This window comes from Mirounga angustirostris, unplaced genomic scaffold, assembly GCF_029215605.1.
Source record: "Mirounga angustirostris isolate CCGP_5_RB_7025 unplaced genomic scaffold, mMirAng1.0.hap1 SCAF_12, whole genome shotgun sequence".
NCBI lineage: Eukaryota > Metazoa > Chordata > Mammalia > Carnivora > Phocidae > Mirounga > Mirounga angustirostris.
Window position 1 is genome coordinate 68,436,190 of NW_026991720.1, and position 21,706 is coordinate 68,457,895.

Here is a 21,706-nt window from a genome sequence, read left to right on the forward strand (position 1 = left end):
GGGGAATTAATACAGTAGTTTTGAGCTTCTGCTTGTCAACAGAGATTTTACAATGCTTCTCATATACAATTCACTTAAATAAGCAGAAAATACAACAATATGTGTAGCACTTTCTAATTTTCTTAATTCATCTGTGTACATGTACTTTTGTTCATGCACTCATGTGCCTAAAATCAGAAAAAAAAAGGTCTGAAAAAAATACTAAAAGGTAAAAAAAAAAAAAAAAACCCCGTCAACCTAAAATTCTATACACAAAGAAAATATATCTTTAAAAAGCAAAGGTAAAACAAAAAGACGTTTTCAGACCTACAAAACTGAAAGAATTCACCACCATCAGACCTGGTGATAAAACGTTAAAGGCAGCCCCTCAGGGAGAAGGAAAATAATATGGAAATAAGGAGCTCACAAAGGAATGAAGAGCACTGGAAATGGTCCCTGGGAAGACAGAAGTGACCCAAGCTTTATATAAAGCACTCGGTGCAACAGGGACAGCAACAACAGATATTTGGCACGGATTTGCTCTTTGCGGTCACACCAGAATGAGGAAGAGGCGGCCTATGATTAAAATGCAGGTTCCTGATCCTACATAATTCTTCCTGCCAGCCTCAATACAGACAGCATTAAGGGGATGAAGAGAGCTCAGTGCTATTTGATTATTATTTTCATTAAAAGAATATTTATTTTAAAAAGTCCTCATTTCAAAAGTGTTACATTCATTAAAGGAAAAAAAATGAAAATCCGATACACAATTAAAAAACACCAAGGAAATAAAACCACTTTTAATTTAAAAGAGAGAGGGAGGGAGGGAAGTTCTATTGAGTTTGATATTTTGAGAGGCATTTTAATTTACCATTTCATAGAGGAAGACTATGTGGTGATTAAGGTGGAGACAAACTCAAGAAACTAAAAATGAGCAGAAGGAGGAGAGGTAAAGAGGACTGGACAGAGGATGAGAGGAATAATATGGGTTAAAAAGAAAGAGTAGCAATTCAGGTTTATTGCCATCATACTCTGACCCTACAACCCACGAGATCATGAGCCGGCAGGGTATTTAATACGTAAATGGTTATTATGGTAGAGTAAAAGGTTTTCCTATGGTAGCACTGATAATCTCTCAAATCTTGGTTCATAATTAGAAGCACAAAAAAGACCAGGCATGAGTCCTGGTGGTAAAAATTAAACAGACAGCTCTCTGAAGCAAACCATCCCAAAGCACAAAGAATACATACAGACAATCTGGGCTTTCCAGAAGTTGTACAGAATGACACAGGAAATAGCCTGTTTTTCCCTGGAAACACTGCCTACTGGAACGGAGTTTGCGGGAATGTACCTGGCTAGTCTGTAATGGTTTTCGTGTGCTAATAAACGACAGGGTACAATTCCTACTCTGCAGCCTCCGTTGTATTTCTGACGTCCCTCAACTCGGAATCTAAAACCCAGAACCAACGGGGGCAAGCTAACAAAAATACATATGCTGGACGATTCTAGGGTTTGTTTAACGTTACTGGATAGTTATCTACCGACAAAGATGTATCTGGGAAGGGGAAACAAAAACAAAAATACTACCTCACAGGGCCTATGTAAACAAGGCAACTGATGCTGAAAGAGAGGGAGACCAGCTGGAGCAACATTAATAAACTCAGGTCAACACAATTTTCCCCGAAATGCCAGATAGTGGAGTTTTAAAGGTATATGAAAATATGTCCATATCAAAGCAGTAATATCCCAACTCTCTAAGGGGTGAACAAGCAAAATACTTGATGAGGAGAGTGACACAGGAGTGTGTGCACTGAGAGGAAACCCTCGACTACGGAATCATGACAGATGGATACAATTAAAAAAGCAGTTTCCATTCAGGTTGTCCTGGGCGGGAGGGCGCCCCAGGGGCACAGATGGGTCCGGCCCCAGGGAGCGTCTGCTGCAGGGGAGCTAAGAATAAAACTCTTCATCTGTTTTATGTGTTGCTTTCTACCCAAAAGCTGGTCAAAACCAATTAAAATCAGTTGAAAACCTTGAGAGGCTTGAATGAAGGTAAGCTACATAGCACCCTCGTTTCACATTTGGTAACTTTTTTCAAAAAAACCGAACAGGACAGTATTCTCAAATGATGACATGCAAACGCCTAAGAAATAAACATAGCCAGAAACAAAGCAGATCCCATATGCATTTTTAATTTGCCTCTTTAGCACAGTGTCATTACTATCATTTGTCAGTTACCACCCACAGGACTTATTCCACTATCAGCATTTTCAATTGTGTTATCATAAAGTTGATTTTGCTTTATAGATTCATGAAAGAGAACTGGAGAAATAATTAGTGTCCTGTGTGTCAAATGTAAAATGTATGGCGAGCAAAGCTAATGGTTTCATTATTAATACTATTTTTGCTAAATATTTATTTTAATTTTAATAAAATAATATTTAATAAATAAAAATGTATTTAATAAAATTACTATTTTATTTTACTAAAATTAATCTTATTTAATATCATTTGTAGTTATTTTACTAAAAATTTAAAACTAAAACAGATGGTGGAAATGGCTATCAACTCACGTTGCTTAGCTCAATTGCAAGTGATTGTTAAGAGTTAGGATAGCACAAAAAAGGGAAAGAGGGAGAGAAAAGAAAAGAAGGGAGGCGGAAGAGAGGGGGGAGAAAAACATTAGGCCTAAGTAAATGTTTTGAAAGTGATTAAAGCACAAAGTATTCATTCATTCAACAAATATTTATTGAGAACCCCTACGTTTCAGGCATCATATAAAAGAGTACACACAGACATGAAAAGCTTGACAAAAGAAAATTTCAATGTAGAACATAATATCAAAAAGGAAGGAAGGAAGGAAGACTCAAAACTTTTTAACTACACTCTGAATGACACAGGAGATAAATGCCCATGGCAAATTTCTGAAAGTGCTCAAAATATGGTGAGTTTATGAGATGTTTAGAAGGGGTAAAAACAATCACAACAAATATGTGGGGGCAGTAAGTGGGGAGGAGGGAGAAAAGAATGTCTTGGGTAAGTCTATAAGTCTGTTTATTTAACATCCCTTGAAGGTAATATTGTTCAACTCTTAAATAGAGTTGAAAAACTAAAGCAAGGGGTGCCTGGGTGGCTCAGTCAGTTAAGGACAGACTCTTGATTTCAGCTCAGGTCATGGTTTCAGGGTCATGGAATGGAGCCCAGCATCAGACTCTGCGATTGGCTCCAGGCTCATCACAGAGTCTGCTTAAGTTTCTCTCTCCCTCTCCCTCTGCCCCTCCCCTACTCATGCACACACACATTCTCTCTCTCTCTCTCTGTCTCTAAAAAAAAAAAAAGAAAGAAAGAAACTAAAGCAAGCTAGAAGGGTTAAAAAATTTTTATCCTTTTATTTTTATATTTTTTAAAGATTTTTTTATGAGAGGATTTTTTTTTTTTTTTAAAGATTTTATTTATTTTTTAGAGAGCGAGCGAGAGAGAAACAGCATGAGAGGGGAGAGGGTCAGAGGGAGAAGCAGGCTCCCCGCTGAGCCGGGAGCCCGATGTGGGACTCGATCCCAGGACCCTGGGATCATGACCTGAGCCAAAGGCAGACGCTTAATCATCTGAGCCACCCAGGCGCCCGGAGTTATTTTTTTTTTTTAAGATTTTATTTATTTATTTGACAGAGAGAGAGACAGCAAGAGAGGGAACACAAGCAGGGGGAGTGGGAGAGGGAGAAGCAGGCTTCCCGCAGAGCAGAGAGCCTGATGCGGGGCTTGATCCCAGGACCCTGAGATCATGACCTGAGCCGAAGGCAGATGCCCAATGACTGAGCCACCCAGGCGCCCCAAAACTTTTATCCTTTTAAAGCTAAAAGGAATTATAAAGAACACCTAATCCAGAACTTTAATTTTGTCCATAACTGAGGTCTAAAGAGCAACTTTCCCGAGGTCACATGGTAACTTTATTATTTTTAGTTGTAGTTTAAAATATATATACAAGTATAAATTCTCTGTAGAAAAATTAAATATTCCACATTAACTGAAATTTTTAAAAACCCACATGGAAAAGAGCCATTCAATATTTTGGTGTGTATTAATTCTACATTTTTTGAGAGAAAGAAAAAAGAAAGGGAAAGAGAGGTTGGGGGGAGGGATGAACAAAGAAAACATATTCACAGAAGAATGGCATCATACTGATCATAGTGCTTTGTATATCCTTAACACAGTATTTTTCTATATCCATAAGGAGATGTAACTTTTTAAAAAAATTATTAACTGGAAGAAGCAATCAACTTCTTTTTGTAATCTTTTTATACTGATAAATTTTAAACAACAAACATTTAAAATTGTGCAAATGAGCACAACAGTAATGGTGGGAATAATAATGTAATAGTTTAAAAGATGTGAACCCTGCCATAGGTCTAATAGTGAGACTATACATACACATATATATCCTCAATTTTTAAACACACATAAAACAAAAAGTATGAATTTAAAGATCTCTAAAGTTCTTCTGAACTTCTAAAATTTTATGATTCTGTACATATTTTATACATCTTTCTATAGTTTTTCTTAAGACTTCCCGTAATAACTGTTTTTAAATACATTTAAAAATAAAGCTTATTCCTACTTCATTCAAGAACAGTTTTGTTTCATACACAGTGCTGTGGAAGGTTTTAGTTTACATAAGCATACTGAATGCTTACAGCAACCCTGCAATGTAGATAACATGAAAATTAAGTTAATTTGTTCAATATCCCACAGCTGGTAAGTAGAGGGGACAGAATTAGACTCCTGGTCACATGTTCCCAAAGATTCTCTTCCTTTCATCAAATTGCCTTCCTTAATATATTCACTGAGACATTTATTAAGCATCTATTGTAACAACAGCAGGATTACTCTCCTAGATAAATACCCATTTAAAAGGACTGAGGAAATGCACACTGGGACTGATAGAGCCAAGTTCTCCTACCGGTGGAAATACTGAACTTATGTAGAACAACAAATAAGGAAACAGGTTAACGAAAAACAAACCTAATTTTAAAAGTGAGTGATGGAAAAACAAATAGGTCTGAGTTTAGAACAATGGGAATTGGCTAAGAGCTAAATGCAAAATTTTCTACCTTTTTTTTTTAAAGATTTTATTTATTTATTTGAGAGACAGACTGAGATAGAGAGAGCATGAGAGGGGGGAGGGTCAGAGGGAGAAGCAGACTCCCTGCCGAGCAGAGAGCCCGATGCGGGACTCGATCCCGGGACTCCAGGATCATGACCTGAGCCGAAGGCAGTCGCTTAACCAACTGAGCCACCTAGGCGCCCCTACCTTTTTGTTTTTTAATCAATTTGTATTTTGGTTTGGTTTTGTGGCCCATCTGATTTAAGAGAGATAGTTCGTAATAATTTCATACTGTTTGAATACTAACAATAAGAAGTATTTCCTATCATTTTGGAATAGTTTTTAAATTTTCCGTGAAACTTAAAGGGAAATGACACAGATTTTACAAACAAATTTTAGCTCACTTGGAAGAAAGTTTCTAAATCAATAAGCGGAAATTTTTGCTACTACCATTATATAATTCACTGAAAGGGTAAAGAGGTTATTTCCTTAAATACTTGAAAATGGGGAAGACTGTTAACAAATTGTATTTTAACACAAAATATTAATATCCTACTTTGTTTTAAGTGTGATACACATTCAATCAACTGAACATTCATTCAGAAGATTCATTTCAGACCTTCTCTGTTCAAGTCCACGGGAATACAAATAAGGCTACTGACTGTGATGTGGAACCTAGCCTCATGGAAAGAGATGATCCTGGTGTGGCGTTCTATTTAAATAAATCAATTTAGTTCCCCTTGGAAAATATCTGTGTATATCAATATGTGTATTTAGGATTACAAAAGAAATAATGCTACCTATGTGTTCCACCAGAGATTTACAAATGATTTTCAACATGCTTTACCATGTTGGTTAAGTGATATCACGATGGTTAAGTGATATATACTGAATCCTTGAAAAACAATCAAAACCAGTTACTCTGTGCTCCTAAAAAAAAATAAGATGACATTTCTTTGAATTTGGCACTCATATTTTTGGACCTACTTTTATTTCTTTTGCCAACCTCTGCTTCAGCCCCAACCTGATGCAGGAGGAACGAAGAGTGAGGATTCATCAAAATCTTTACATACATTGCAGCCTGAGATGATGAAAGCTAAGACATAAAACAACAACGATCTGATGTGCTGGTGTGCCTCCAGATTACCCAAGGTGGATGCTTAAGTAAAGACTGTCAGAGTCCTCTCTGAGAGATTTAATTCCACAGGTTTAGTTGGCACTCAAGAACATATATTTTTAGATAGGATACATTTTGAGAAACATGATTTCCAGAATTATCATCATTGCAGAGTTAGGGTTCCTATTTTCCCTTCTACCTTGGTCATTCTCAAAAGTGCCAGAAATATTACCATTTGTTTCGATATTTCTGAAGTGAAACTATATGCTGATCTCCACAGGACATATTTTGAAACAATATACACCCATGTTTCTGCCCCTTTCCCACTAGACAGAAAGATGAAGGGATAGGGACCAAAGGTAGACAGAGATAGTAGATCCAACCACCCATTTACCTAATATATATTAAAGAAAGCAGGCGTTTTACCTGCAAATCAGAAAGTAAAGTGTTTTAACCTTTTCCATATCTGAGACACACTCCGAAATTCTGTCCTAAAAAAATCAAAAGAAGAAAGCTACCACTGAAAAAACTTCCCAATAAAATTTCTAGAAGATTTTAGTTATTAACGACAGTAGTTAGCATTTTAGTTATTAACGACAGCAGTTAGCTTACCTGCCATCCCTCTGAGCAGCACCACCTTCTGTTACTGTCTTGACAAATATTCCCAGCTTTTCAAGTCCGGCATCTGCTCCAACACCCATTCCAATAATGCTTATACCAAGTCCATCCTCATCTATGAAAAAGGGAAAAACAATGCAACAACCTAAGTTTTACACTAGCCCACAATTAGCTGGTGACACCTCTTTTTTGCCTTTAGTTTTGTTCTTTATGGACTATATGACAGGCTTATCTTGGCAGAATATTTTTTTCTATGCTGGGGAGTAAAGATGTTAAATAAGATCCCCCCGAAAGGCTTGTGAGTTTAATCTCATTTTATTACTGCAGTTGGCTATTTATTTGTGATCCCAAGAAAAAGTAATAATTTGATCATGGATCTTCCTTAAAACACAGCCTCTCTAAATAATATATTTTAAACACAAAAGCATACATGCCAAAACACATATATATTATTTTAAATGAATGTGATCATAATGTATCTAAAATTTCCCCTTCATTTACGTGGTCTTTGCTTGTTTCATATCCCTATTCATGTTTAATAAGGTGGCATGTGTCTTTCAGTACTTTCCTCAGTCCTACTATACAAGCATATAAAAGTAGGAACAGCTACAATATATATGTATATATGCATAAATATAAATATACATACATATATGTATATGTGTGTATATATACAATGGCTCATTTTTCCTTCCTATTTGCTTTATACAAATAAGATCGCATTAAACCTAGTTCTCTCTGCGGTTTACTTTCCTAATTCAATGATACCTCATGGATATCAACTTACATAGCCTTAAATTACTTCTAATGATTGCATAATATTTCATGGTGAGATGGTATCATAACTTATCCAACCACTTCTCTACTGACCGGCATTCATTTTTGTTTCCATGTTCCTCACCCGATGAACAACACTGACAAATACGCTTTTAAATTCATTTACAATAATGTGTTTATCCATACTTCCATGAACATACGTATTTTAACATCAATGAAATAAAAGATACACTATTTCACATTCCACATTTTTTGGTCAACATTGAAAGTTATTTTCTGATAGCCTCAGAGTCTTTGGAACCACGTTGTATGAGCTGCATAAAAAACAAGACACTCGCTAATCAACAGTGAAGGGTTGTCTAAAGGAAAACTGGCTCATCTAGTCAGCAGAATGCTTGATGCTTTTAAGACTTTTTAGCAATAACATTTAATACACTAAGTATTCTTCATCAGTAATCTCTTGAACAGGGTTCACCTCATTGATTATTACTACTTGTCACCAACTGCTGCTTTAAGTGTTTCTAAGTACAATTTATAATCCTACATCTGTATTCTACATATGTTTAAAAACATGTCATTCGACAAAAGTGTGATTTGTTCACTCAGTTGTGTGCTAAAGAGAGCTTCGTAGAGTGTTCTCCCTGGAGGAACTGTTCAGTGTGATCCCCAGTGGAGGGTACTTTCCCATTGATTTTAGGCAGAGGCGCCTCTCCAGCGTGGGAACTCTAATGGTGACTAGTGCACGAGTCATCAATGGAGAAGTTCTTTCATTCCTTGTATTTAGAATGTTCGTACATATGTGATTTCCCATATTTATTTCATTCTCATTGTTTCTCTGGTATAGATACTCAAGTTCACCCAGAGGCTTTCTCTGGTTAAAAATTTTCCAACATTTAGGGTTTCTCCCCAGAATGAGTTTTCTTGGGAAAAGAAAAGTTAGATTTGTGCTAAAGGCTCTTCCTCACTGGTCACATGTACAAAGTTTCTTCTCTCCCACAGGAATTGTCCTGTGTGTATAGAAGGTTGGCTATATAGCTGAACTTCTGCCCACATTCATCATATTCCTAGAGTTTCCTGGTGTGGGAATCTATTCGTGTTGGTGAAAGGATGAATGATGACCTTCCCGGTGTTTACATACATGTAAGTGTTTCTCCCAGAGTGTTTGCTCCTGTGTCATTTAAGAGATGATCACTGTAGAATCGTCCACACTAAATAATGCCAAAGGGCTTCTCTCTCCTACATGAAATCTGGTATATATTAAGCATTTAACTGAATTCTTGTTCACATTCATTTTATTTACAGGAGTTTCTCTTCATTATGAATTACCACGTGTCAAGCCAACGTTGGGCTGTAAGGGAAACTTTCCCGTACTCAGTACATTCAAAGAGCACCTTTCAAATGTGGATTCTCTGTACCACCTTGCCATTAAGTAGTTGCTTCCTGCAAATATCCTGCATGAAAATCATATGTCTTCGTTTTTAAGTGCATTTTCCCTGCCTGGACTCAGGCTTTAGTAAAATTATCTTTCTTCCTGCCTTAGCAACCCTGTTGCTCTCACTGGAAAATTACTCAGATTTGTAGAGCTGAAAACCCAATTTTAGGAAAAGCAGTAATAGCTTGAGCCATCCTCAATTCCAGTGCAGACTGCCTGAAAGACAAGATGATAACTGAAAGACAATTAAAGGAAGAATACAATCAACACACAGAGACCAGTTGACTGATTGCATCTCTGTACAGCTTTCTGTGAGATGTGTCAAAAATGGGTGGATTCCAGAGCCATATCCTTGAAGGCCACTGATTCCTGTGACTGTCAAGAACCCAGCAGCCCCCTGGTCTTCCTCTGTCTAGCCCCTCCTAGGGACAGAAAAAGCACTAAGTAGGCAAAGCAGCCGGGAAACAGTGGAAAAGACTGTGAGGCTGAGTTACCATGAAAGATGCTGTCACCACACTCTGGAGGCAGAGCTTACCTTTTCTCTTAAGAAAAGAAGCTCACATTGGCTTAGCATTTCCCTTATTGCTAGTGAGATCTGAGCTTGTATTCATGTGTCCTCTTTGGTAAATTGCCAATTTTTTCTACTGAGTTTTCCCTGTCTCTTTTTTCTTTTTTAAGGTTCTTAGCATATTATACATATTATCTCCCTGTCATAATGAAGATGCCCCCCCCAATTTATCATTTATCTATTGTCTTTGTTTGACAATATTGCCTTTAAAAGCTTAAAATTTTGGATTCATTGACTGGACCTTCTTTTCTTTTATAACTTCTGCTTTTCCACTTTGGTTAAGCCCCGCCTCCAACATGCCTACAGGATTTATGTGGTCCTATAAGTTTTTTGTCAAATACCTTTATTACTTTATTTTTAGTATCTAATTATCTAATCCAGGTAGAGTTGTTTTTTATATGATATAATGCAAATGAAGGTGCCCAACTTTATATTCTTCCACACAGATGCCCAGTTATGCCAGAACACTTTGTAAAGCACCCTATTATCCTAAATTAGAATATCATACACGTTGTATATCGAATTCTCATGCATACTAACATCTTTCTCTGGATTTTCTACTTTGTTCCACTGATCAATTGCTATATGAATACAACTGGTTCTGATTATAGAGGCTTTACATTAAATTCAGATATTTAGGAAATTAAGACTTTTCACATTCTTTTTCATACTTCTCTTAGGTCTGTATTTTTCCATATAAAATTTAGTATTACATTATGCAATCCTCTCTCCCAATCCAACCCTGATGGCAGTTCTACTTGAACTGCATTAAATTTATATATTAATTTGTAGGTATCAGAGATGAAAAATAGGAGGGGACTTTTCCATACTGAGTCTTTTCATCCAAGAATATGGTATATTCTTCTATTTGTTTACATCTTCTACCTGTCAAAGATGGATTTTCAACAGATAAATACTGTTTTTCTTAGTGATTAATAAGTATTTTGTTGTTTTTGTGCTATTGTAAATGAAATGTTCCCATTTTCATATTTATGTGCTTAATGTAAATATAGAGATAAAACGACTAATTTTCTTTCATGTGTGACACCTGACCTCCTCTTACATATATAATCTTATCAATTCTAGTATTTTAAAATTAGAATCAGTTTGGCCTCTCATTATAGCTTTCATATATATAATTATAATACATATCCTATAATAAAAATCAGCAAAAGGTTACTTATCATGTTCTGTTTTCTACTGTTTATACTATTTCATTTAAAGAGCATTCCAAATCAGACTCCTGGTTTTAACTGAAATATTTCTAGTGCTTCTTCAATTTATTTTTTTAAGTGTTTCCTCAATTTGAAAGTAAAAAATCTCTGTTGGTATTATAATCTATAGTTTGTATCATATTTAGGTCTTTATACACTAACAACAAACTATCAGAAAGAGCAATTAAGAAAGCACCTGGGTGGCTCAGTCGGTTAAGCATCCGACTGTTGATTTCGACTCAGGTCATGACCTCAGGATCCGAAGATCGAGCCTTGCGTTAGGCTCTGTTTGGGTGTGAAGCCTGCTTAACATTTTCTCTCCCCTTCTCCCTCTGCCCTTACTTCCCCATGTGCTCTCCCTCTCTCTCTAAAAATAAGTAAATAAATCTTAAAAAAAAAAAAAAGAGTTCCATTCACAATTTCATCAAAAAAGAATAAAATAACTAGGAATTAACTTAACCAAGGAGGTGAAAGATCTGAAATTCTGAAAGCTGTAAGACACTGATAAAGGAAACTGAAGACACAAATAAGTGGAAAGATTGTCCATACTCAAGGATTCAAAGAATTAATATTATTAAAATGTCCATACTACCCAGAGCAATCTATAAATTCAGTTTAATCTCTATCAAAATTTCAATGACATTTTTCACAGAGATAGAACAAATAATCCTAAAATTTGTATGGCACCACAAAAGAACTCCAAATAGCTAAAGCAAACTTGAGAAAGAACAAAGCTAGAAGCATAACACTTCCTGGTTTTAAACTGTATTACGAAACAGTAGCAATCAAAACATTACGGTACTGCCATAAAAACAGACACACAGAGCAGTGGAATAGAATAGAGAGCTCTAAAATAAACTTATCATATTTGGTCAATTAATTTACGACAAAGAAGCCAAGAATATACCATAGGGAAAGGATGGCCACTTCAATAAATGGTGCTGGTAAAACTAGACAGACACATTAAAAAAAAAAGAAAGAAAGAAACTGGACCCCTATCTTATACCATACATAAAAATCAACTCAAAATGGATTAAAAAAACTTACATTTAAGACTTGAAACCATAAAACTCCTAGAATAAAACAGTAGGTAAGTCCCTTGACATCAGTCTTGGCAATGACTTTTCGGATTACAAAATAAGCAAAAATAAATAAGTGGGATTACATTAAACTAAAAAACTTCTGCACAGCAAAGGAAACCATTAACAGAATGAAAAGACAGCCTAGAGAATGGGAGAAAATATTTGATAAAGGGTTAATATCCAAAATATATAAAGAACTCATACAACTCAACAGCAAAAAACCAAATGTGATTAAAAATAGGCAGAGGAAGTGAATAGACATTTTTCCAAAGAGGACATGAAAAGGTATTCAACATCACTCACCATCAGAGAAATGCAAATCAAAACCACAATGAGAAATCACCTTATTAGAGTCAGAATGTTAGAATGGCTATCATCCAAAAAACAAGAGATAACAAGTGTTGGCAAGGATGCAGAGAAAGGAGAACTCTTGCGTGCTGTTGCTGCGAATGCAAAATGGTGCAACCACTTTGGGGAAACAGGATGGAGGTTTCTCAAAAGATTAAAAATAATTCTACTTCACTTGGCTCTTTTCTAGCTTAATTTTTCTAGTTTTAACTTTTTTGTGTGAAAAACACAAAAGAGCTCATGAAAACATTTATTTACAAAACACTGTGTTTAAAAATAAAACAAATATTCACATGCTAGCAAAGATACAGAACACTACCAACACCTGAAAAGCTCAGTCTGCACCTCTCCCCGATATCATAACTCTCCCATCGGTAACCACTATCCTAAATATCCTGCCAATCATGACCTCCATTTTTAAAACCAGTTATTAAAACCACTTATTTGTGTATCTTTAAACAATATGCCATTGAATTTTTCCTGGCTTTGAAATTTAAATAAATGGGATTATACTGAATGGCTTCTTCTGTGATTTGCTTTTTATCCCCCTTCAATTTCATGTTTGTAAGAATCATACACACTGCTGCATGGAACTGAGGCTCCTTCATTTTACCCTTTTCTGTCATTAATGAATAACTGGATTATTCTCATTTTTGCTATTATAAGCAATACGGTGGCCCACAGCCAAATCCCACAGCTGTTTTTGTATGGACCATAAGCTAGTAATGGTTTTTACGTTTTAAATGAATGAAAAATATAAGTATCATTCTTACATCCTTTTTAACCTCAAATGAAAAGTGTCTCTTAATGGGAACAATTAGCCAGTCATGTCTGGCATAATGACCGGTATTCTTTACATTTTTTTAATCCAAGTGATTTTATGCCCAAAAGTTACTGTTTTCAACTCCTTTCCCTCATCTTTTCTATTTAGAACAAGTTGTTCTTTGTTTCTTTTCCTCCTTGCTAATTGGGAAGTATGCAGGTGATGTGTTCGTTAGATCCTTAGCTATCAGCAACTTTCCTTCTTTCACCAGAAGAGAGGTAAATGCTCTCTGGGACAGATACAGGATTCTTGGATGTGTGAAATTTTATGTCTGCCTCCCACGTCCAGTGTTACAAATGAGAAATCTGATGCTAGTCTAATAATGTTGTTTTGGCAAGTACCTTTGCTTCTTTGTTTGCTTTGAGTGTGGTATTTTGTAAAATTTATACTTTATGTTGAAGATGAGGACTTCTCCCAGACTATGCCTAAGTGCGGGGTATTTTCCAAGTCGTCTCTCTATCAATTGGATAAGCCCTTCCAAATAGGAGGCTCAGGTCTTTTTTTGAGCTCAGGAAAATTTCTTCCATGTTTTGTCTACTATGTCTCTCATCATCTATGTCTTTTCCCCTTATGTCACCTACAATTTATATTTTGAGTCTCCGTCATGATTTTTTGTGTATGTTTACTCTATCACTTAAGAATTAGTTCGGCTCATTTCTTATGCTTGACCTTCTAGATCACCAGTTTGAGTCTCAACAATACCACCTTTTCCTCTTCAATTCCTCCACTGAAATTTTTAATTTTTAAAATCAACGTTTTTTTGTTTGTTGATTGGCCTAAGAATGTCTTTTTAAAGCCATACTTGATACCCTCATTTGATTTTTCATTTGCTTCCTTTTGTCATTCAAGTTGTCATCTGTTTGTTCTGCTTTTTTGTAAGGCTCTCTGAGATGTGATATTTCCCTGTTCACTGGGTCCCAGTCCATTCCCGGGTGCCCATCTTACAGGACGATAAACATGGCAGTCTCTGGTCCCATGGGTCCTCACTTCCCACCGCAGGCAGGCTGAGATTCCAAGAGAAGAAATCAAGAGGAAGCCCCTCTGCTCCCATTCTCCCTGCTCTCTCTTAGCCCTCTCCCCTCAGAGAGGATTCCACTGTCTCCATTCCAAAATCCATAATCTAAAGGCCCAGCACTCCACCATTTACTACATTCAGAGTCCAACCACGATGACTCTCCCTCCACCAAGAACGCAAAAACCACCTCTCCCCCACTTCCACCTGCCCTCCCCAACCACCTGCCCCCCGCCACTTCCACCTGCTATCTCTGAGCACTCACCAGCACCAGCCCTTCGCAAGGGTACCGACCAAACATCAGGCCCCACCCACACCTCCCTACTCCCAGTCACCATCCCAGGCAACTAGAGCAGATGACTTTTAGCTGGAAGTGGAAGGGAAGAAAGAGTCTTTCAGTCTACCATCTATACAGAGCTCATATCAACTACTTTTGAAATTTAATAAAGAAATTAAATCCTCCAATAGAATTAACACTTTCTCCAACCCTTCTGTGGGGGGGGGGGAATCTACATGCGAAAAAAAAAAAAGTCATTTTTGTGTTATTAAAATAGCCAAATAATGATATTACAAACGTTGTGGAGCTCATATACCTTTCTCTAGTTCCACTGGGAAAAGTTCCAGCTTTTCTACACGCTTTTCAAGTTCATACTCGGCAGAAGCAGCCACGGGGTCCACTTCATCGTTCCTCCTATCGTAGTCTTCATTGGAGTATGTGCTGAAAACCTGTAGTAGGAGGTCAACAAGAAGATGATAAGCCAGAAAGATGGCTTAATTAATTTAAATAAAAAACCTGCTAAGTATCTAAAACTATGTAAATTAAAGATTTTGACCAATGAATTTCTTTGAAACAACTGTTTTATCTTTAAAATCAATGAAGGCGGTGCCTGGGTGGCTCAGTCGTTAAGCGTCTGCCTCCGGCTCAGGTCATGATCCCGGGGTCCTGGGATCGAGCCCCGCATCGGGCGGGCTCCCTGCTCGGTGGGAAGCCTGCTTCTCCCTCTCCCACTCCCCCTGCTTGTGTTCCCTCTCTCGCTGTGTCTCTTTCTATCAAATAAATAAATGAAATCTTTAAAAAATAAATAAATAAAAAATAAATAAAATCAATGAAGATGTTAAGAATTAAGGAAAACTGAGTCAGAATAAAAATAACTTACATTTTAAAATGTATGTCATTCTACCACTTTTAATAATCAGGGAGACAACAGTAGCCAGAGGATATATTATTTGAATAGCAATATTCATTGCTTTTTATGGAATCCGAGTATACCATATTAGCTGCAATGCTCTGCTGGTTCCTGATGAAACTATGGTGAAGGACCTTGAAGCTACTACCTAAGCAAACACCCACACTGAATCCGTTTCATGCTGTGACCTACACAAGCCCCAGTGTTGTGGTGTGTTGGTACTATAATTATATTTCAATCACAGAATCACTGAAACTGACTTCTATCCTGTACCGAGCTGCTTCCTTTGGTAGCACATATATACTGGACTGAGCTGCACGAAGCTCTCATTTGTCATCTCTTATTTAACTTGCATGTAGATCCATATTAGATTCTCACTGAGCCTTTCCATGAAATGACTATCAAAATATTGCTCAAGAGCTCTTTCTGACCTAAATCATTCAAACGATTACTACTAAGTATGGTCTTCAGATGTGGCCGTAAGAAACCTGATTGCCCTTATTTCTGCTGAATTTGTTCTATTTGAAAAGTAACTGGAAACATGGGCGCCTGGGTGGCTCAGTTGGTTGAGCGACTGCCTTCGGCTCAGGTCATGATCCTGGAGTCCCGGGATCGAGCCCCGCGTCGGGCTCCCTGCTCAGCAGGGGGTCTGCTTCTCCCTCTGCCCTCTTCCCTCTCGTGCTCTCTGTCTCTCATTCTCTCTCTCTCTCAAATAAATAAATAAAATCTTAAAAAAAAAAAAAAGAAAAAAGAAAAGTAACTGGAAACAGGTATACCACCCCTTACTTAATTCACGGAGTAATATCTAAAAGAAAGAAATGCAAAATTTATCAAGTCCAATTAACATGTATAATAAAAACTGACATTTTTTATTAGATTTAATAAATATTAAGTATCTAAACGGTGCCTGAAAAAACTCTGTAATGTCCTCAAAATCTTAAAATCTAGGAGAAGTTTTTTTTAATATACATAAGAAGCTATAATAAAAAAAGAAAGCAGTACAGAAGGTCAGAGATGAAAGAAATCAAATCTATTGCCTATAAAGCTAGTCCTGCTGGTCCAGGTGCGTTTTACGTTCTTATTATTGGAAAACTGGCAACTCTCGTATGCTATATATGGTAACCTATAAACCAGGAATATATGTTGTATATATTAAGGAGCAGATGTAGTGTGGTATAAATTTATCAAAATCATGTCATTTATAATATTTGTACCAGGATGAATACTGTTTTTCTTCCTGACTTTCAATATGTTTTCATGGCCTCAAGCCACTCATTTGGTCTCTACCACATTTCCCCACCATAATAAACATTACTGCATCCAAAGGCATATTTCTAAACTATAGGGTTTGTACCTTTCTCTATGTCAGACATTGTGCTGGACCTTGGAGAAGGTATGGTCTCAAGTAGTTCACAGCTTGGTAGGGACACAGAAATCAATGTAAACAAACACAGTATAATGTGATACCTGTTGTAACAGAAGAATATGCCAAGTAATCTTTCTTACTTGCCTGAAAAAGGGAAGCATTTCATGAAGGGCAAAATATTTGAGCTGAATCTTAGAGAATAAACAAGAATTCATATATTTGAGTGTAGAAGAGATAGAATGCACATTTCAAATATAAGATCTTAGACAAAAAAATCCATATCTATATCCATATCTTTTAGAAAACACAGCTGAGTGGACTACAAAGCAACATGCCTAGGGGAGCACACTTTAACAACACACAAAAAAAGTTAGCTGGATCTGGAACTTACGTGTCCTGCAAACTATTGGCAGATACGACTGGAAATTATTCCACTGATGTTTGCTACTTGTCTACATCTGCTGAAGGTCCAAGAATATATATGTGACTGTAGAACAAAGATTTAATTGATATCCATTCTGGAACATAGCTCAATTTTGCTACCACAGAATAAGTGAATAAATAAATAAATGCATGTGTGCATACATGCATGTGTGTATGTGTGTGTGTAAAACATAAGTATGGGAGAACTGTTTCAAATAAATTAACACCTTCCTGACTTTTTTCAGGATCCCAAAACACTCTGCTATCAAGTGTTCTTCCTCAATTGGGCTGGTTTATAAAGTTCATTTGGGGGTCTCCTGAAACTAAATAAAACAAATAACTGTATGACTCCATATTGGGAAATGGTGTTTTAAATAATTTTTGAGGTATCTAGCAATCAGAGGACTATAACCCTATTTCATTCTGTAGAAAAGAAATAATGTAAGATACTTTTCATCTTCAGCTTGCTCATAGTCTGGTTAATTATGTGAGTACATAGGAAAAACCTATAAATAACTGAAAAAGAAAAGCCAGACTTCATTAGATGCAGATTAAGCTATCATTTACTTGGAGAATCCAAAAGATTTAACATAAACATTATTAGAACCAGTAAGAGTTCCATAAAGTAACAAAAAAATTATTAAAAAACCCACAATAGTTTAGAAAGTATAACAGAAAAGGTAAGAAACACAAAATATCCAGGAATTACTAATTATAAATGTGCAAGGATATCCTTCTCTATAAAATTTAACTGAAAAATACAAAAAGCCCTAAATATGTATAATGACATACTATGTTCCTGGATAAAATTCTTAATATTGTAAAGGCATCTACACTCCTAAATTACTGTAAATGTTAACTTGCCCCAATTTAATTTATGAATACAGGGCAGTCAAAACCCCACTCAAATTTTTCATAGATAACGAACTGTTTGAAAAGAATAGGATGGAATCAGACCCTATAAGATATCAAACATACAATAAAACTTCATTTTTTAAGGCAATGTAGTTTGGGCCCTGAGGTATATCTATTTTTGGATTCTGTTCTGTTCTGTTCCTCTACTTTTCTGCTCAAATTAGTTAGGGTGATCTATTCAATAAATAGTAGGGAAAGAATGGGATATCTGCCTGAAAAAAAAAAATCCTATTTCATATCAATAACAAAAGTAAAATTTCAATGGGTTAAAGACAAAAAAAATTATAAATTTTAGAAGTGCTAAAGAAAATATGGGACAATGTTTAATCAGTTAGATAGGATGTTCCTACAAAGCCATAGATCCTAGAAATCTTAAAAGAATAGCTATGTGATTAAAATTCAATGCTAAAAATTTCTAGACAACAAAATATACCATAATTAAATTATAAGAAAAATCAAATATTAGGAGGAAAAATTGCTAAATATCAAGATGAAATATGAATATGTATAATATACAAAGAACTTCACCACTTCAAAAAACTGTATGTGTAAGTAGGAAAAAGGAAATTAATTAGAATTCAACAAAGAAATATTAATGTTCAATAAATGATGTAAAGATGCTCAGCTTCATTAAAAATTAAGCACATGTCAAGTACAAGGAAATACCAGGTATTCACCCACAGAATGGTTAAAAAAAAAAGACTATAACATTTAGTGTTCGTGAGAATATAGGAAAAAGAATACTCTTGGAAAAGCAAGGAAAAAGCATATTTTGAGAACAGCTATCAAGATTTTTTTTTAAAGATTTTATTTATTTATTTGAGAGAGAAAGAATGAGGCACAGAGAGAGCATGAGAGGGGGAGGGTCAGAGGGAGAAGCAGACCCCCCCGCTGAGCAGGGAGCCCAATGTGGGACTCGATCCCGGGACTCCAGGATCATGACCTGAGCTGAAGGCAGTCGCTTAACCAACTGAGCCACCCAGGCACCCATGAGAACAGCTATCAAGATTTTAAATGTCAATGCCTTTGACCTAATAATCCTACATACATGTATTTATGGAGATATTTGCAAATGTGCACAAAGATGTACATGCAAGAGAGTTCATCACAGCACTATTTGTAATAGCCCAAAGCTGGAAATTGCCTAAATGTCCACTGACAGAGAAGATGTCTTACTAAATTATGATACATATGAATATGTAATTTTATGCAATGATTAAAAAGTTCTATCTCTGCTGACATGAAGGGCTCTGAAATATACATATTATTAAAACAAAAAAGCACACTGCATATATGTCTATACATCCATATCCATACCCAAATCTTTATCTATCTATCTACCTATCCATCCACATATATATATTCCCAATTGGTATGAGCCCAATTTTAATCTAATTTAAAGACCTCCTAAATTCTCTAGCTCTGTAGCTCTTGCCTCAGTGTCCTTATTCACAAAACGGCTATTATAATAATTATACCTATCTCATAAAGTTACTGAGAAAATGAAATGAGATAATCCATGTAATCATGCTTGGTTCAATGTGGGGAAGAGAAAACTTACCCAGGGTAATATAAGAGATAACACTACTACTTCCCCAGATACGTACACTCATCTCATACTCCTGTTTATAAATAAGTTTTGAATATTTCATCCACTATGATGCTTAATGTCCCTGAAACCCAAATCTACGTTACTATCTTGATATTATAATATAGATTGGCCTGCCAAAATCCCTACCTGCGTCCAGAGCAATGCACTATCACTCCACAATGGCTCATCACTTGCCTTGCTTTGTTTTGCCTTGACCAGGAAAAAAACCTCAGAGATAAAAGAGATGTTGACTGAGGTAAATATTTCCCCTTTCACCAATATGATCTTGACCCTTTTAATATTGTTACAATAGTTCTACCAATTTTATTCATATTACCATAAATGCTTTGCAAAAATATGGATAGCTAATCAAATAATAATCAGAACCCAATTATAATATTACTGGAATGCAAAAACCTCTAAAGGACAACAGCATCCTGGACCCTAATATTCAACACCATCAAAATCAATCAATCAATCAATCTATCTATCGATCGATCTATCTAGTTCAGTCACCTTGACATTGTTCCTGTGTTATTTCACTGAGCACTGTTAAAATTTAAGACTTCTTTTTTCGGAGCCAACAAGTGGTATTCTGTTCCTTCATCAAAGGAAACAAAACAAGACCTTATCCCTTGCTTTGCAGCAAAGGCAGGCTTTTAGGGGGAACAAGCTTACAAATACAGTTAGCAATGACATTTCTGACCCAGTAACCCAAGGCTATACAAAACAAAGTTAAAATTAACTTACTGTAAGATTTTAACTAAGATTATTCTTTTTCGCATTCCTGGTGGTTTGAGCTACAGCACTTTTTCAAAACAACAGCAACACTTTTTGAACAATAAGGGAAAAAAATTATTTCCTTTACTTCCTTATGACACATTTTCATTAATCAATGCAGGTCAAAATAAATTCAGAATTTTATGTAAATACTGACTGGAAGGAATCTCCCACAACGTTTCCACAAGGTCTCGGTTCCACCTGCTGTCCGGTTCCACTTCACCTTCCAGACACATCGAAGACGGAAAATGTTCCAGGTTCTAGCACACTGCGTTTCAGATTGCCATCTTGGCACAGCGTGCTCCCGGGGATTAGCCAAGTGCTCACATGCTTGCACAAACAGGCCCCACTAATCACAAGCTTCCTCAAACAAGACTCGAACCCACCTGCACATGATTTTAGTGCCTCTGCTAAAAGTGACTCTAAATCAAAACTAAAACAAAGCACGGAGAAGATAATCCATATGTTACAGTCTGGAAGACAAATATGGCGATAAAGCATCCACAGAAAGGTGCAGCATCCTGATGGCCTTCGAGCGATGGACCACCCCAGCTTTCCTTTTCTTTCCCCAGAACCAAGAGCCAGTTCACTGACTTACGACAGTGAGAATGAGCATTTCTTGAGTGCCTAGCCTGGGCCAGCGAGTGTTAGGATTTTGCTGCAAACTGCTGTAAGCCAACCTGGGAGTTCACAATTATCAGGTCCTGGGGGGCAAACATCCCAAGTCTCCCAAAGACTCTAAACAGGTGAGGGTTTTCTGCTGCATACAAATACATGGAAGAGAAGAAAGGTGAAAAAACAGACTCACAGTTCTATCTTGTAAACTCAGTAAAGTCCTAGATTTCTGTTCTTCGGTTTCTCTGACAAGGAACCCGCACGAAGGTACGTAAGCAGTTAAGACAATATTCTACAGTAGATGTGTCTAAGCCTCTATTAGGACCACTCAACCGAATCCTACATACCACAGAACAGAGCCAAATGAGTGAAGGTAGGTGTTACTCCAAAAGCTGTTACCTTGCTTGCCTTGCCTAATTCAAAGTCCGTTAACATATTTCTAAGGCCAATCCACATATGTGCAACATCATTCATTTCACCAATTATCTGTAACATCCTTAACATTAATAAATAACATTAATAAGCCTTCTTGTGCAGATTTAAAGCACCCAATTCTGAAGTGTTGACTTCTAATTAGGGTCTTTCAAATACTTCCTAATCCTAGAATGAGGATTCATGACCAACATGCCTGGAATGTTAACTAAAGGCTCCTAAAACAAAATTCTACCCATAAATACTGTGATGCATTTGGCGAAGTAACTGCAAGTAAATTACAGACAGTATAAAACTTAACACAAATTATCTTTAACCCTTGTACCA

The 21,706-nt window shown here is 36.4% G+C and overlaps 1 protein-coding gene across 9 annotated transcripts in view; it reads right to left on the reverse strand.

The window, feature by feature from the left end:
* The window catches only part of PPP1R9A (protein phosphatase 1 regulatory subunit 9A), a 299,999-nt gene that overhangs the window by 126,360 nt on the left and 151,933 nt on the right, over positions 1 to 21,706 (reverse strand). For all 9 annotated transcript variants that reach the window (XM_064575255.1, XM_064575254.1, XM_045864680.3 and 6 more), the window contains exons 3-4: positions 14,664 to 14,796; positions 6,809 to 6,929 (exon numbers count right to left, since the gene is read on the reverse strand). In XM_064575255.1, the coding sequence (XP_064431325.1) occupies positions 6,809 to 6,929; positions 14,664 to 14,796 (254 nt within the window). The remainder of the gene's footprint in view (positions 1 to 6,808; positions 6,930 to 14,663; positions 14,797 to 21,706) is intronic.